The sequence below is a fragment of the Populus nigra genome, chromosome 7 (assembly GCF_951802175.1).
Source record: "Populus nigra chromosome 7, ddPopNigr1.1, whole genome shotgun sequence".
Lineage (NCBI taxonomy): Eukaryota > Viridiplantae > Streptophyta > Magnoliopsida > Malpighiales > Salicaceae > Populus > Populus nigra.
Window position 1 is genome coordinate 4,032,671 of NC_084858.1, and position 13,867 is coordinate 4,046,537.

The 13,867-nt window shown below is 31.9% G+C and overlaps 1 protein-coding gene across 1 annotated transcript; it reads left to right on the forward strand.

Moving 5' to 3' along the window:
- Positions 1-9,945: 9,945 nt before the first annotated feature.
- On the forward strand, positions 9,946-11,751 carry LOC133699987 (cytochrome P450 94C1-like). Its single transcript, XM_062123537.1, has one exon. The coding sequence runs from the start codon at positions 10,028-10,030 to the stop codon at positions 11,498-11,500; it is 1,473 nt and encodes a 490-aa protein (XP_061979521.1). The 5' UTR covers positions 9,946-10,027; the 3' UTR covers positions 11,501-11,751.
- The last annotated feature ends 2,116 nt before the right edge of the window (positions 11,752-13,867 follow it).

Here is a 13,867-nt window from a genome sequence, read left to right on the forward strand (position 1 = left end):
TGAGACAAAATAATAATTTAAAGTAAAGATTTGTTTACATCAAAGTCTTTCATTCAACCTTGCATTTTCCTATATTAGTCGGACCATCTTAACCTGGCCAGTCACCATGTCAACTCAACATTGAGATCTTGCACGAGGACACGGAGCCTCCCTCCCGAATGGATGGCCATGACTAGTTGTCGAGCGACATTCTTGATTCTAAGTTATTTCGGCTCCTGATGCATGCATATATATATATATATATCTTTCGGTTCCTCTGATTTATTGCCTAATCCTAGACAACAGGATCACCGTTTACACGACAATTGTTTGAAACGTGGTTCCACGCACCATGTTGAAGTGCTCGGGATAATATTACAAGTATTTTTAATTTAAAAATATATTTAAATAATATTTTTTTAATATTAATATATCAAAATGATTAAAAAATAATTTAAAAAAAAACAAAATTTAAAAAATTTAAAATTACTTTTTAAACACAAAAACAACCATATTCTGAATGTTCAATATTAATTACTACCTATTATCTCCGATCTTATCCAGAAAAATCAGCATATGAACTCTTTTGATGAAACACATGGATGATAGGAGTGAGCAGGAGATTTCTTAGCTTGGATAGCACGAATTGAAACGTGGTTAATATATAATGTTAATATTGAGCTATAAAAAGTGGCCACTTGAAATTAGGTAGCTGCCATTGTCTTGTACTGCTTTTCAACACAGATCGTGCAAGAAACTTAATTAGTGCCATTGTCAATAGTGGTTTTTTGTCCAATTCTATCGACTTTATAAATAGGGTTACTCATAAACTTACAATGATGGTTATTGGAAATATATTGTGTCTTGTGTTTGTCAACTATCATTAGTTTTTCAAATTGTGGTGGTAGTTAAAGGTAATACTGTGTATAACTACTTTGAGAGTCATGATGCAGCTGGAAGAACAAAGGCGATGGTTACCTCCTTACCTAACGTTTGCTAAATGAATTTAATTACCTTTTTTAGTCTAGGGCAATCACAATTGCTCTTGATGGAAGATTAAAATTGAGATTTATCAATGATACGATTGAATCTCCTGATGCTGGCTTACTGGAGTATGAAGCCTGGTTATTAAAAGATCAGCTAGTTATGTATTGGATCTTAAATTCGATGGAGCGCAATCTTGTTGAAAATTTTAGTTACTCCAAGTCCTCTTTGAACCTTGAAATGTTGTTTGTGATATATCTATGGAAACCAAAACAACTCTGCCCGGATTTTTCAGATTCATCGTGACATTGCCAATATTAATCAAGATGGAAAACCTTTTATCAGCTTACTGGGAAATTTAAAAAGACTATGGAGTGAACTGGAGATCTATCGACTTTATACAATAGATGCAATTACCATATCTTCTAGCTATTGGCTAGCCTTAATCCTGACTTTGAGGATTTAAGAAGTCACATTCTGATGAATACTGAACTCCCATCCTTTCAAATATGTGTGCCACAATCCAACGTGAAGAAGTTTGTCGAAAAGTCATGTCTCATACTATTTCTCCAGGTAATCCTAATGTTAGTGCTTACCTTACACACTGTTGAATTTGATGTTCTTTATATATATGGATGATCTCTTCATCACATGTAATAACAGTGAATTTATTGCTTAGTTGAAAAAGAACCTCCAACACCAATTTCCAATCAAGGATATGAGATATTTGAAATACTTCTTTGGAATTGAAATGACAACTACTAGCAAAAGGCTATTTCTAAACCAACAAAAATACATTGTAGATCTGCTTCAAGATTCTGGTTTGTTACACACTAAGTTTGCTGCCACTCCATTAGATAGCAAATTAAAACTGGATTCAAATGAAGAAACTATTGATTCTCTTAGCTACTATCAGAATCTTGTTGGAAAACTTATTTATCTGACTATCACATGACCTGATGTTGTATTTGTTGTTAACCTTGTCAATCAACACTTGCATGCTCCAACCATTTAACACTTAGGTATAGTAAAACACATTCTGTAGTATTTGAAAAGCCCTATTGGTCGGGGCATAGTTAAGAATAATAACGGGCATACGAATGTTATAGGATACTTTGATTCTTATTGGGCTGGTAATGCACTTGATTGTTGATCAACTATAGGTTATTGTATGTTTGTTAGTGGTAACTTGGTAACTATCCGAGAGGAATTGAAGCAGAAGCCTGCCAACTGTTTCTTTATGTGTGTGTGTGTGTGTGTGTGTAACTCCGCTTGAGAGTAATAAGAAAAATGTGAAACTCTTTAATTTATAATTTCTTCAATGGTTTTTTTGAATTTATCAATTACATATATGTAAAAACAAACCAATTTATTACAACTTTGATTACTCAACTAAATTTATACTGATACGATCAAATGATTGTTGTATTTTTTTAAATTTAGAAGTGCCAAAGTAATAAATAACATAATAAGATCGAGATCAATCTACAAAAATATTAATTATACAAAACCACAAATAATAAAAGAAATAGACTTGAAGAGAACTTTGAGATGTGATATTAATGTAAAGATTAAACAAAGATAAATGAATTGTCAAGGATAGAGGATTCCCTAATGGTATTTTAAATAAGTATAGTCCAAACTCTTTTTATTACTCAACTAGAAATCACACACAGAAGAGATTCCCATCGGATGATTTATCATTGATGGCTTATTTTAATTTTTTAACATAATTATATTAATTATCTTATTTGAGTAGCGTCAATATATACTTATAAATGTTGTTAAGTATTCATGGTGCTAACTTATGTCAACAACAAATTGAGTTCATTTCAAAGCACATGTGTTGTTATCCATATAGTAAGCTATGAAAGAATCAAGTATTTGTTGTGTCAAGAGTTGTACGCTATGAATCTAGACTTATCACTTAATAAACAGAGTATTGAAATTGACTAAGATAACAAATATAAAATATGTTAATAACAAACTTTCTTGAATATAAACATTAAAGTTTATATTGAACTTGTACTGTACTTATTCTTACACCATTAGTATAACCTTTTCACATTGAAAAAAATAAACTTAACTAAACATAATGAAGAAGAAAAACATAAATAAACAAGATAGCATAACTATGATATAAATTAATTAAGTATAGTAAATGAGATGACGAACATACACAAGAGATTAAGGAGAATATAACATGAAATAAAACTTGAACATTATAAAAATACAAAGAAATAAAGTAAGAGAAAAATCTTGATTTGAAAATCAAGATGCCTAAATATATGGCAAATACATCTTTTTATAGGCTAAAATCTAAAATTATTGCTTTAGTGGCTAGACAAAACATCATTAATAAAATCAGAATTTAAACAGATGATTTTCATGAAAGTTGTGGGTATTTGTCTCAAATTTTAAATAAATAAATAAATAATGAACTCATTTTGATTGCTAGAACTCAAGATATGAGTTGAACACTAAACAATGTCTGAACTTGGACAAATTCAGGCTTATTTTTTATTGTTAAGATTTAAACTTAATTTAAAACAGTAGTGTTGAATTTTGGACTCTTTATGAATGTTTTAGGTATATGTCTTAGCTTTCCATCAAGTTAAACCACACCTAAATCCAAGATCTACGGATTCAGTTATGATCCAAAAATCCAATGGTGTTACAGTTTGAATCGAACTAACCTAACTAGAATTTTTCTCTAAGCTTAGCTTTTTATTTGTCTCCTCAACTTCAATAGTTAAACACATCGATTAATACTCTGAATTGTGAGATATGTCTATTTTGCAAACCTGCATTTAAAACAAGTACTTACCATAAATTAAAGATATTTTATATTATTAAACCTATTATTATAAAACATGTTTAAGTTAGAGAATTTAATGATAGTTTAAGTGCATTATTATGATATAAAAATTTAATAAAAATAAACTTTTAAATATATATTTATGATATACATACCTCCAAAAGATCTTTTTTTCAATAAAAAACTTAAACTAACCGATCTTTTATATACTTTGTATGTATTTCAATTCCAACATGATTAATTATTTTTTAAATACATGATCAACTAGCTAACAAGATATGGATTTTTTTTATCATGTTAACTTACATGATTGATTAATTCTTAATTTTTTTAAAAAAACTATTTTCTATCACAGTAAATTCTGTCATCTCTCTTCTTTTTTTTTCTCCTTTCTAGAAGGAACAAGTTTCGCGCTCAAATAGAGTTAGTTCGGTTAACACCAAATACAAGTCACGTGCTCTTTTAATTTTGATGGTCGTGGTTGAAAATTAAATGCATTTTAATATTAAAAAATCAATATAGAACAGATATTTTATTTTCAATTCAAAACAGGAAAATTGTTCTATACCCGATGTTTCTCCCTAGCTCTATATATCTTCATAAGTTATTTGTTAATTCACCCTTTATAACCATTACAAACACCATACTTTAGCAGAAAAGAACGAATGAATTTATCCTCTGAATATGAAATCTGATTTAAGGATATGGTATCCCTGAAACCACAGGAAAATTATACAGTGACTCCCGGTCTAAGGGCATCACCGATGGGTCAAAAGGTAGGTTCAGAGAATAAAAGGAGATGAGATAATGCCAAGCAACTTCATGGGCTGCCATGGTTTCGCATGAATATTTGAGTAAAGTGCTGAAGTTGACAGCACTTATTGGTGGCTACAGTTTTTTATAGTTTTCAACCTAGGGCCCAGTATGAGTGAAAACAAGGCTTACGTTTATGGTGCCCATCAACTTTTCAATCTTGTTCTAGATAATATATATATATATATATATCGAAGTGTTGCTTCTTTCAGTCTCTTGGGACGTTATATACCGTAGGCTTGTTGAATTGTAATGTTGCTGGCGTATTTAAAACGTGGAAAACTGGTGGAAAAACAACGGTATATCTATTTGTCAATGTCATATCATCTACAAAAACAGGAAAATTAGCTGCAGTTTTTGTGCGCTTTACTGCATAGCCTACGTCTCTATCTTTCATTTCCCCCCACCGAATATCAAAATGTTCATATGGCTGCTGCTACTGCATGGCAGAGTGTCTAATAGAGCCTTCCTAGCCCACCGCTATCTGATACATTCTGGCCAAGCAATATATTCCTTTTGTAAGCATAAAACAGAACATGATAATTATCCTTTCTTCCATTGCTATAACATGTCAAGGCTGTGACAATAATTTCAGAACTGGTTTCGTATTTCTGGGTATATGATGGATGGAATATATCAAATCATCAATCAATGATAGGACATGACCAAAAACAAGTTCCACCGAAATGCCTTAATAATGCTATCGTGTGGTATTTTATGAGGTATTTGGATAGCAAGGAACAAACTTATCTTTAAGGATAAGATGCTGAATTGAAGTGCACAGTTTCAATTCATTCTTTATCATCCTACACTTTGGTTAAAGGTTTGAAACAGTCGCTTTACATACATAGAGAATGATTTAATTAGAGGTCCTGATAATATTTTATCATGGACTTATAAGTGAAGTGTTATTGGTTTAAGAGCTTTTTTTTTTATACATCCTTTAATATTTTAAATTCTAGTTTATCAAAGTTTTAATGGTAAACTAGTTCTATCAATAATATCTCAATTATTAGATATATAAAAAAAAAACGTTGATGGTTTGTCTCATTTCTAGCAAGCTAATCTAGGACTTAACGACCTCGTTTCAAGTCAAGTGAAAAAACATCAACCCGTAATTAATCTAGTTTGATCTTGTTGAGGGATCAAGATTTTATGGGAAATTTTTTCTATAAATATATATTTTTAAAAGAACCAGATCGAGAAAATCACGTGAATATAAGTTTTCTAAACTCTCAGGAACATTGCACCGAGTCGAATTTAATAAACTCGCCTATTTCCATATAAGAGCAACACTAAATAAATTATTTCTGGGATCGAATTTTCAAGAATGGTTTTGATATTTTGAAAGGATTTGCTAAGTACGTCTAAACCAACTTTGTTCATGTCTGGTGCAAGCTAACAATTATATATATAATGTGGTCCCACGTCAAATTGATCGGCTACCCATCCTAAAATCATGTTGCCATCTATAGGTAATTAAGTCACTAATGATAAGAAAATGGAAAAAGTGTTTGCTAACTACGAAAAGGGAAAAAAATTAATATTTATCTTCTTATGGGTATTAGCGTTAGGCGGTAAAATTACTAAGCAATTTGGGATTGTAGCCAGCCACACCCAGCTGAATAAGCCGAAGCAAAGGTAGGGTCGCAGAGAAAGCCCCGATTAATTTCCATTAATTATTTATTTGTATGTCTCTCCAAAAATATTGTTGGCCCGGCAAAAGAAATGAGCTAAAACATGATCATCACAAACAATTTAAGAAAGAAGGTTTTTGGAGTGTGATAGTGATTATTTTTTAAAGTATTTTTTATTTTAAAATATATTAAAATAATTTTTTTAATTTTAAAAAAATTATTTTTGATATCAACACTTCAAAATAATCTGAAAATATAAAAAATATATTAATTTAAAGTAAAAAAATTCAAAATTTTTCAGAAACACTTTACACTGCCAAATGTTTATTTATTTTAAAAAAAAACTCAAATCACTGTAAAGATTTATTAATTCATCTATCATAAGATGTACTCAGTCATGGAGTACATGCCTCCTTTTAAAATCTTCTCAATGTTCTCGTATGCCATACGAGTTTTTGAGAGGGCATTTTGCACCCTCAGATTATCAAATCAATCTATACCCAGTGCGGAGCCAAAAAAAAAAAAAATAGGAGGTCAAGATTAGAAAAATTATTGTAGGGAGGATCAAAACTTAAATTTTACTTAGTTTCGGTCCTAAGATTATAAATTGTCGCAGAAAAAGCTAGGATTTTTTTTTTCCAGAGACCCGGTCCCTGCCGGCCTTTTCCTGGCTCCGCCCCCAAATCTGCTCTACGGCACAAATTCCTTGAACCACTTGCATGCAGGGGCGGAGATAAAGAGCAAGTGGGGCACAAGTCTCAAAATAAATAATTTTTTCTAGGATCGTATATATATTTTATATGTGCTGCATCAAGAAAAAGAAGAAGAAGAAGAAGTTTCGACCCCTTTCTGCTTGCTTGCAGGTGGTATTAAAGGAAAGATCATAGACGTGGCTCTCATGGAAAATTGAAACCAAATGTTTTTCTTTTCTATTTACTTATAAAACATGAAGTGGACAAGGCAGGTTTTGGCTTTTCCATCCACGGTCCATCACTCTCGAACATGTCCCAAGCATGCCGACGACTGGTGCTGGCCATGAAAAAGAATTTAAAACAAAAATTAAAAAAATATTTCTCCAAAAGGAATGCTCGTTGAGGTAGTAAGGACAAGGTGGAGTCAAATAAGACACAAAAAAATAGAAAAGAAATAATTAAAGATTGCCCACTTTGGCTATAAATAAATTACAATCTGAGTTGATATGTGTGCCGCATGCATGCATGCATGCCTGGCAATGCCATGAAGCAAGATTTTCGATCTTTTTTAATGCTCTAACATTTAATTCATTGGCAGATTTGTGTTCAATGTACCGGGCAATGGCATGGAGCATTATTAAAACTTGTTAATTCTGTAAGCCTGTGAGAGAAATAATGTGTGCTTGATTGAAGTAATGATAGGCTCACAGGACGCCTTTAGCATTATCAAATTTATTATTTTTAAGCGGGGTTAGCTGCAATTTGTTTGTTTGTTTCTGTGTTTAAAAAGGATTTTTAAAAGAAATTGGAATTTTTTTATATGTTTTTAGTGTTTTTAAATTATTTTAATGTATTGATGCATTTTAACACAAAAAATTATTTGAAAAGCAACCACAACCACATTCTTAATCGTCTAAAAACTCTAGGCAGTGGTGTGATTTGTATAAATACATGATATCAAAAAGATATTGTTATTTTAAAATTTATTTTTAATATTAGTATGTTAAAACTATCAAAATATATTAAAAAATAATTTAAAATTAAAAAAAATAATTTTTTTAAACAAACATAGTTAAATTACAATGCAAAACATAACCTTATGTTTTAGTGATGATTTATCAAATTGTATTCATTATTGGTGATGGGAATGATTAAGTAATAGCTAACAAGGGCTGACAGTTACTTAAATATGATGTTTACCTTTGTTGGTTGTATTACACTTGAATTAATATTTTAATTGATAGATTTTTTTTATATCATTGGCATATAATGATTAATTTTTCTATGTTATTCGTGTATATTTCTTATGATTTTACAAATATTTGTGATGCCAAAACAGTAAATTACCTGATATTCAAGTAAATTTCTTGTAATATTTTATACAGTTGTCAAACTTTATTTAGAAGAGGATTCAAAAAAAAATTGGGTTATTAGATTATTGGTAAACTCAAATAAATTATTTTAATCTAAATAATTGTTTTGTTATTTAATAAAAAAAATCCTTGAATTTGTCCCGATGAGGTCTAGACCGGGTTTAATCGGGTCAACTCAATCACTAAAAATCCAATAGGATCATCCATGTTTTTTTTTTTATTTCAATTTTATTTTTCAACATTGAGTTAATTAAGAATTGAAGTTCATAATTTGTTTCAATTTATTTTCTATTAGGATGTCCCAATCTCATAATTCAGGTTAAGGGTTTGACAGTTCACTCGGGTTAACCTAAGTCAATTTTTTAGGTCATTTTCCTTAAGGTGTTTTTTTTTCATTTTAACTCTTCAACAATATTGAGTTTGTTAAAAATTAAGCTTTATATTTTGTTTTAATTTACTTTTTATGGAGTTATTATGATTTCATGACTTGGGATGTGGTTTGACAGTTTAACTCGAGATAACCTGAACTTTTGCCTCAATGTTTTTTTTTTTAATCTCATCTTAAATATTTTTTTGAGTCAAACTACATTTTTACTGATCATTCGAGTTGTCTTTAGACCTACCCAGAAGACTAAGTCATATCAAATTAATTTCAACATGATTTATTTTTTTTACTAAAAAACATTAAAAATGTCTAAATATTTTTTTATATTAAAAAATTGATGACTCTCTATAGCACGATCAATGATTTAGAGACTGTTTGGGAGTGTGATAAATATTATTTTTTAAAGTGTTTTTCACTCGGAAATATTATATTTAAATTTTATTTTTGGCATTAAGGCTTTGAAATGATCTAAAAATACTAAAAATAATTTTGAAGTCAATTTTTTTTTCAGAAACATGACTTGACCGCACTCTTAAACACACTTTTAGATAGTGTTTGTGAGTGTGGAAGCGGTTGCTTTTCAAAGTATTTTTTTATAGAAAATATATCAAAATAATATATTTTTATTTTTTTAAAAATTAATTTTAATATTAACATATTAAAAAAAAACCAAAAAATATAAAAATTAATTTTTTAAAAAATTAAAATTTAATAAAACATGATTTCAAACAAGTTCCGGATATCATCTTTTAAAATACACTAAAAACTATGTTACAAACAGCCTCTTAGGGCCTGTTTAAAAGTGGTTGCAGTTTTTTTTCAAAGTGTTTTTTTATTTTTTAAAATTATTTTTGAAATCAGCGCTTTAAAATATCTAACAACACAAAAAAAATATTAATTTAAAATAAAAAAATAAAAATTTTCAAACTTTTTTTTTTTTAAAAAAAAAGGGTCCCTCGAATATTCTAACATAACAAAAGGCACAACACAAATATTTGTCGCCAGGGATGGGGAAGAAAAATTAGAAAGTTCACGTGATTGAATGTCTTCTCCACGAGCACGCAATGCTATTTAGCGCACGCTTTGTTCATGTGAATTGATATTATGCTAGTAGGAGTACAACTTCCACATTTCGTTCTTTTTTCAGTCGTCAACAGCTAGGCCACAATTGGATATAGGATTAGCAAATAGCTACCCCACCATTTCATTTTCAAGAAATCTTGCTATATATATATATATATATATATCATTACCACCTCTTCATTTCATCAACCCTTCGGCATAGTCCTTATCTCCTCTTACTTTCTATGTTTCTTTGCCTCACACTCTCTCTTCGTTTTTCTTGAATGGATTTTGTAGCTGCTATTAGTTTTCTTTTCTTTGGTTTTACCGTATTGTTCTCTATGTTTTCTTTCTTGATCTATGTTTGGAGGTTGAAACCATGGTGTAACTGTGATGTTTGCAAGGCCTATCTTTCTGCAAGCTGGACCAAAGACTTTACTAATCTTTGTGATTGGTATACTCACCTTCTTCGCAATTCAAAAACTGGTACTATTCATTTGCATGTTCTCGGCAACATCATCACTGCTAATCCTGAGAATGTTGAGCACATGGTCAAGACAAAGTTTGATAACTATCCGAAAGGGAAACCTTTCTCTGATCTCTTGGGGGATCTTTTGGGCAGAGGTATTTTTAATGTTGATGGTGGATCCTGGAAGTTTCAGAGGAAAATGGCAAGCTTTGAATTAGGAAGTGTTTCGATAAGAATGTATGCTTTTGATCTCATAATCACTGAGATTCGTAAGAGGCTGCTTCCGCTCTTGTCATCAGCTGCTGCTAAACAAGAAGTTTTGGATTTGCAAGATGTGTTTAGAAGATTTTCTTTCGATAACATTTGCAAATTCTCATTTGGGTTAGACCCCGGATGCCTCGAGTTATCTTTGCCTGTTTGTGAATTTGCTTTAGCTTTTGATGCCGCATCAAAGTTATCTGCCGAGCGAGCCATAGCGGCATCACCAATGGTCTGGAAGATCAAGAGGCTATTGAACATAGGCTCAGAGAGGGAACTCAAAGAAGCAATCAAGAAGGTCGATGAGTTAGCTGAGAGAATGATAAATCAAAAGCGAAAAGAAGGTTTCTCTAATATCAGTGATTTGCTATCAAGATTCATGACATCCATCAGTGATGACAGGTACCTTCGAGACATTGTTATAAGCTTTCTCTTGGCCGGTCGCGACACAGTTGCTTCAGGCCTAACCAGTTTCTTCTGGATATTATCACAACATCCAGAAGTAGTGTCAGAAATTCGAGAGGAGATAGAAAAAGTCACGGGGCCGAATCAAGAACTTCCTAACTTTCAAGAAATGCTTCAAATGCATTACCTAAATGCTGCAATTTATGAAAGTTTGAGATTGTACCCACCAGTACAATTTGATTCTAAGTTTGCTCAAGAGGATGATATACTTCCTGATGGTACATTTGTGCCTAAAGGGACCAGGGCAACATACCATCAATATGCAATGGGTCGAATGGAGCAGATTTGGGGACCAGATTGTCTCGCTTTCAAACCTGAAAGATGGTTAAAGAAAGGAGTTTTTGAGCCCGCAAACCCTTTTAAGTATACTGTTTTTCATGCTGGGCATAGAATTTGTATAGGCAAGGAACTTGCCCTTGTGGAGATGAAAACTGTTGCTCTTGCAATAATCCGAGGGTTTAATACTGTGGTTGAGGATCCGAATCAAGTACCAAGGTTCATCCCGGGTTTTACAGCCACCGTTCGAGGTGGCTTACCGGTTTTGATTCAAGAAAGGGGAGCCTGAAAATACACCAGCAGCCCACGCGCTTGTAGCTAGGTCAAGCCCTTCCAAGTCACTGGCAGATCGATGATTTTAATGGGCCACGTGCTCTTTTGGTGGCTATTGCTCATTGCAAATGGCCTTAGATCGCTGTACATATTAGCTTAGATGTTCTCGTCTTCCCCTTCCTTTCTCTCTGCAAGCATATATGGAAAGTCATGTCTACTCTCCTTTTAACTAGTCCACGTTACTTTTCCTCTCTGATATTGTTTGTTTGCTTGAAGCTAGCTAACATTTTTTTTTACAAAATAAAAATTTGAAGTCAAGATCCGATCTTAACAAAAAATAGAGTATAAAAGTTCCTCTAATAAATCAATGGAAATGTAAGGGCCGGGGATAGACTTCATTATTTTGCCATAAACCATGGGTAAGGTGTTAGTTGATTGCCGCCCCATGATTTACAATTTAACATCAATTTTTTGTGCCCGCAGCATGTTTATGTGCTTAATTTGGCTTTGCCGGCCTAACAAGTTCTAATTAAGCACTAGAGTGGTTGAGGAGTATCACATCCATAAGTTGGTCAGTTGATGCTCTGACATGCATGCTATCTCAGGTCTCTTTTATAGAATGCTTGATGGATAATCAAATCACCAAAGCTACAGTATATATGGTATCTTCACGTAGCCATGAATAATACAGAATTAATTGCTATCTCCTTAATTAATTGACGGATCATACGTGGGGAATATTGATTATGTTCTTAATTTAATTAGATTGAAGTGTAAAGCTTGGATTATTTTTTTCATTTTTCATTGAGAAAGGGTCCTGCTTCGATCTCCGTTCTTCTGGAAAAGGGTAAATAAATCACATCTCCAGCTCAAATATACATATATATATTAATTTTATAGGAGGGCTCTGCAACAAATAGTCTTATTATATTGGTTTTATCGGTTGATTATTTACATAAATGGATAGTGTATATATTCAATTGCATCTCCTAATTAATAAAAGCTAGACCAGAACATCCAGGCTTTCCTTTCATAGCAAACGGCTAGCTAGAACCATTTGCATGTCTCTTATTCTCAGACGTGAATTATTTGCCTAAATTTCTTCAACACAACACTCACTACAACAAGTTCTAGCGAGCATGTCATGGTAGGGGTAAATTAATGAACCAGCCATTACGCCATGGCCATGGTTTTGTAAAATAATTTAGCTTGATTATCTGTGAATTGAAGACACGCAGGGTACGGATGATTATATATACACCAAGCCAAGCATCTGAATTCGTGTCATATTCCATATTGTATGTCAACAAAGCTTTCTTCGTATGTATTACGTAAGTGCTTATGTAATTGAAAGCATTATATTGATTACAAAATAGAATTTCTACTTCCTAATGAAAGAGAATATATATGAAATCGATTTTTTGCTTGACCTCCGGGAACAATTTTAATCATTTTGTTATAGAAATATTCTCTTATTTATGATACGATTTCCACAAAATAAATTCATGGGAAATATATATGGTCATGAAAGCTTGGTGGATATCAAGTAGCACGACTATTACTTTGTCAAATGCATGCTCAAGGAAATGGATGCTAAAGGAGTACTTTTTAAATCAATAAAAGAGAACTTCTTGTTGTTGTTATTATTATTAACGTGCGTATTCGAGTTAGCTTGTGTGTATCTCAATTAATCTCACGGATCCTGAAGTTAACGACTATATAAGTCTCTAGTGATCATCATATTAGCAATCATAAGGCTCAAACTTGAGATCATAGAAAAAGTAAACTCTTTAGTTTTAAATTCTTACTAGTAAGCCACCTACTAGATATTTCAAAAAAAAAAAAACATGATATTAAAGGCTAGCCCCTTGTGAAGGTTTCCTTTATGAAGTCATTCAATTAGTCTACGTATATAATTCCATGTAGAAATAACTTGATGAGATTTAAGGTTAGCTTTCGAGAGGAAATTAAGGAGCTTGTCAGTCCATTCATCAAATAATGAGAATATGCCACCCCATTATTAATGGGAAAATGGCCAATTAACAAATAAATTAGGAGATATATATAACAGTACTCACCGTTGCATTAAGCTAATTAAAAATAATTTCAAAGACAAAAGAGATCAAAGTTTTTTAACAAAAACACTTGGAACTTAGGAAGCTAGATCGATGTGCATATAGACTTGTTAATTACTAACTAACTGCCGGGTATTGCTTCTCAAGAGGAACTCAAAGTATCACAAAGGGCATGCCTGGTCTCCATTGTCGTGATGCCAAGGCATCTTTCATGCTAAGTGTCTGCCATGGCCATTATTGCTATCAAAAGTTTGGACCACCGTATTCCAAGCAGTGCTGCTATTTTATTTGCCATAATGAGGCAGTTA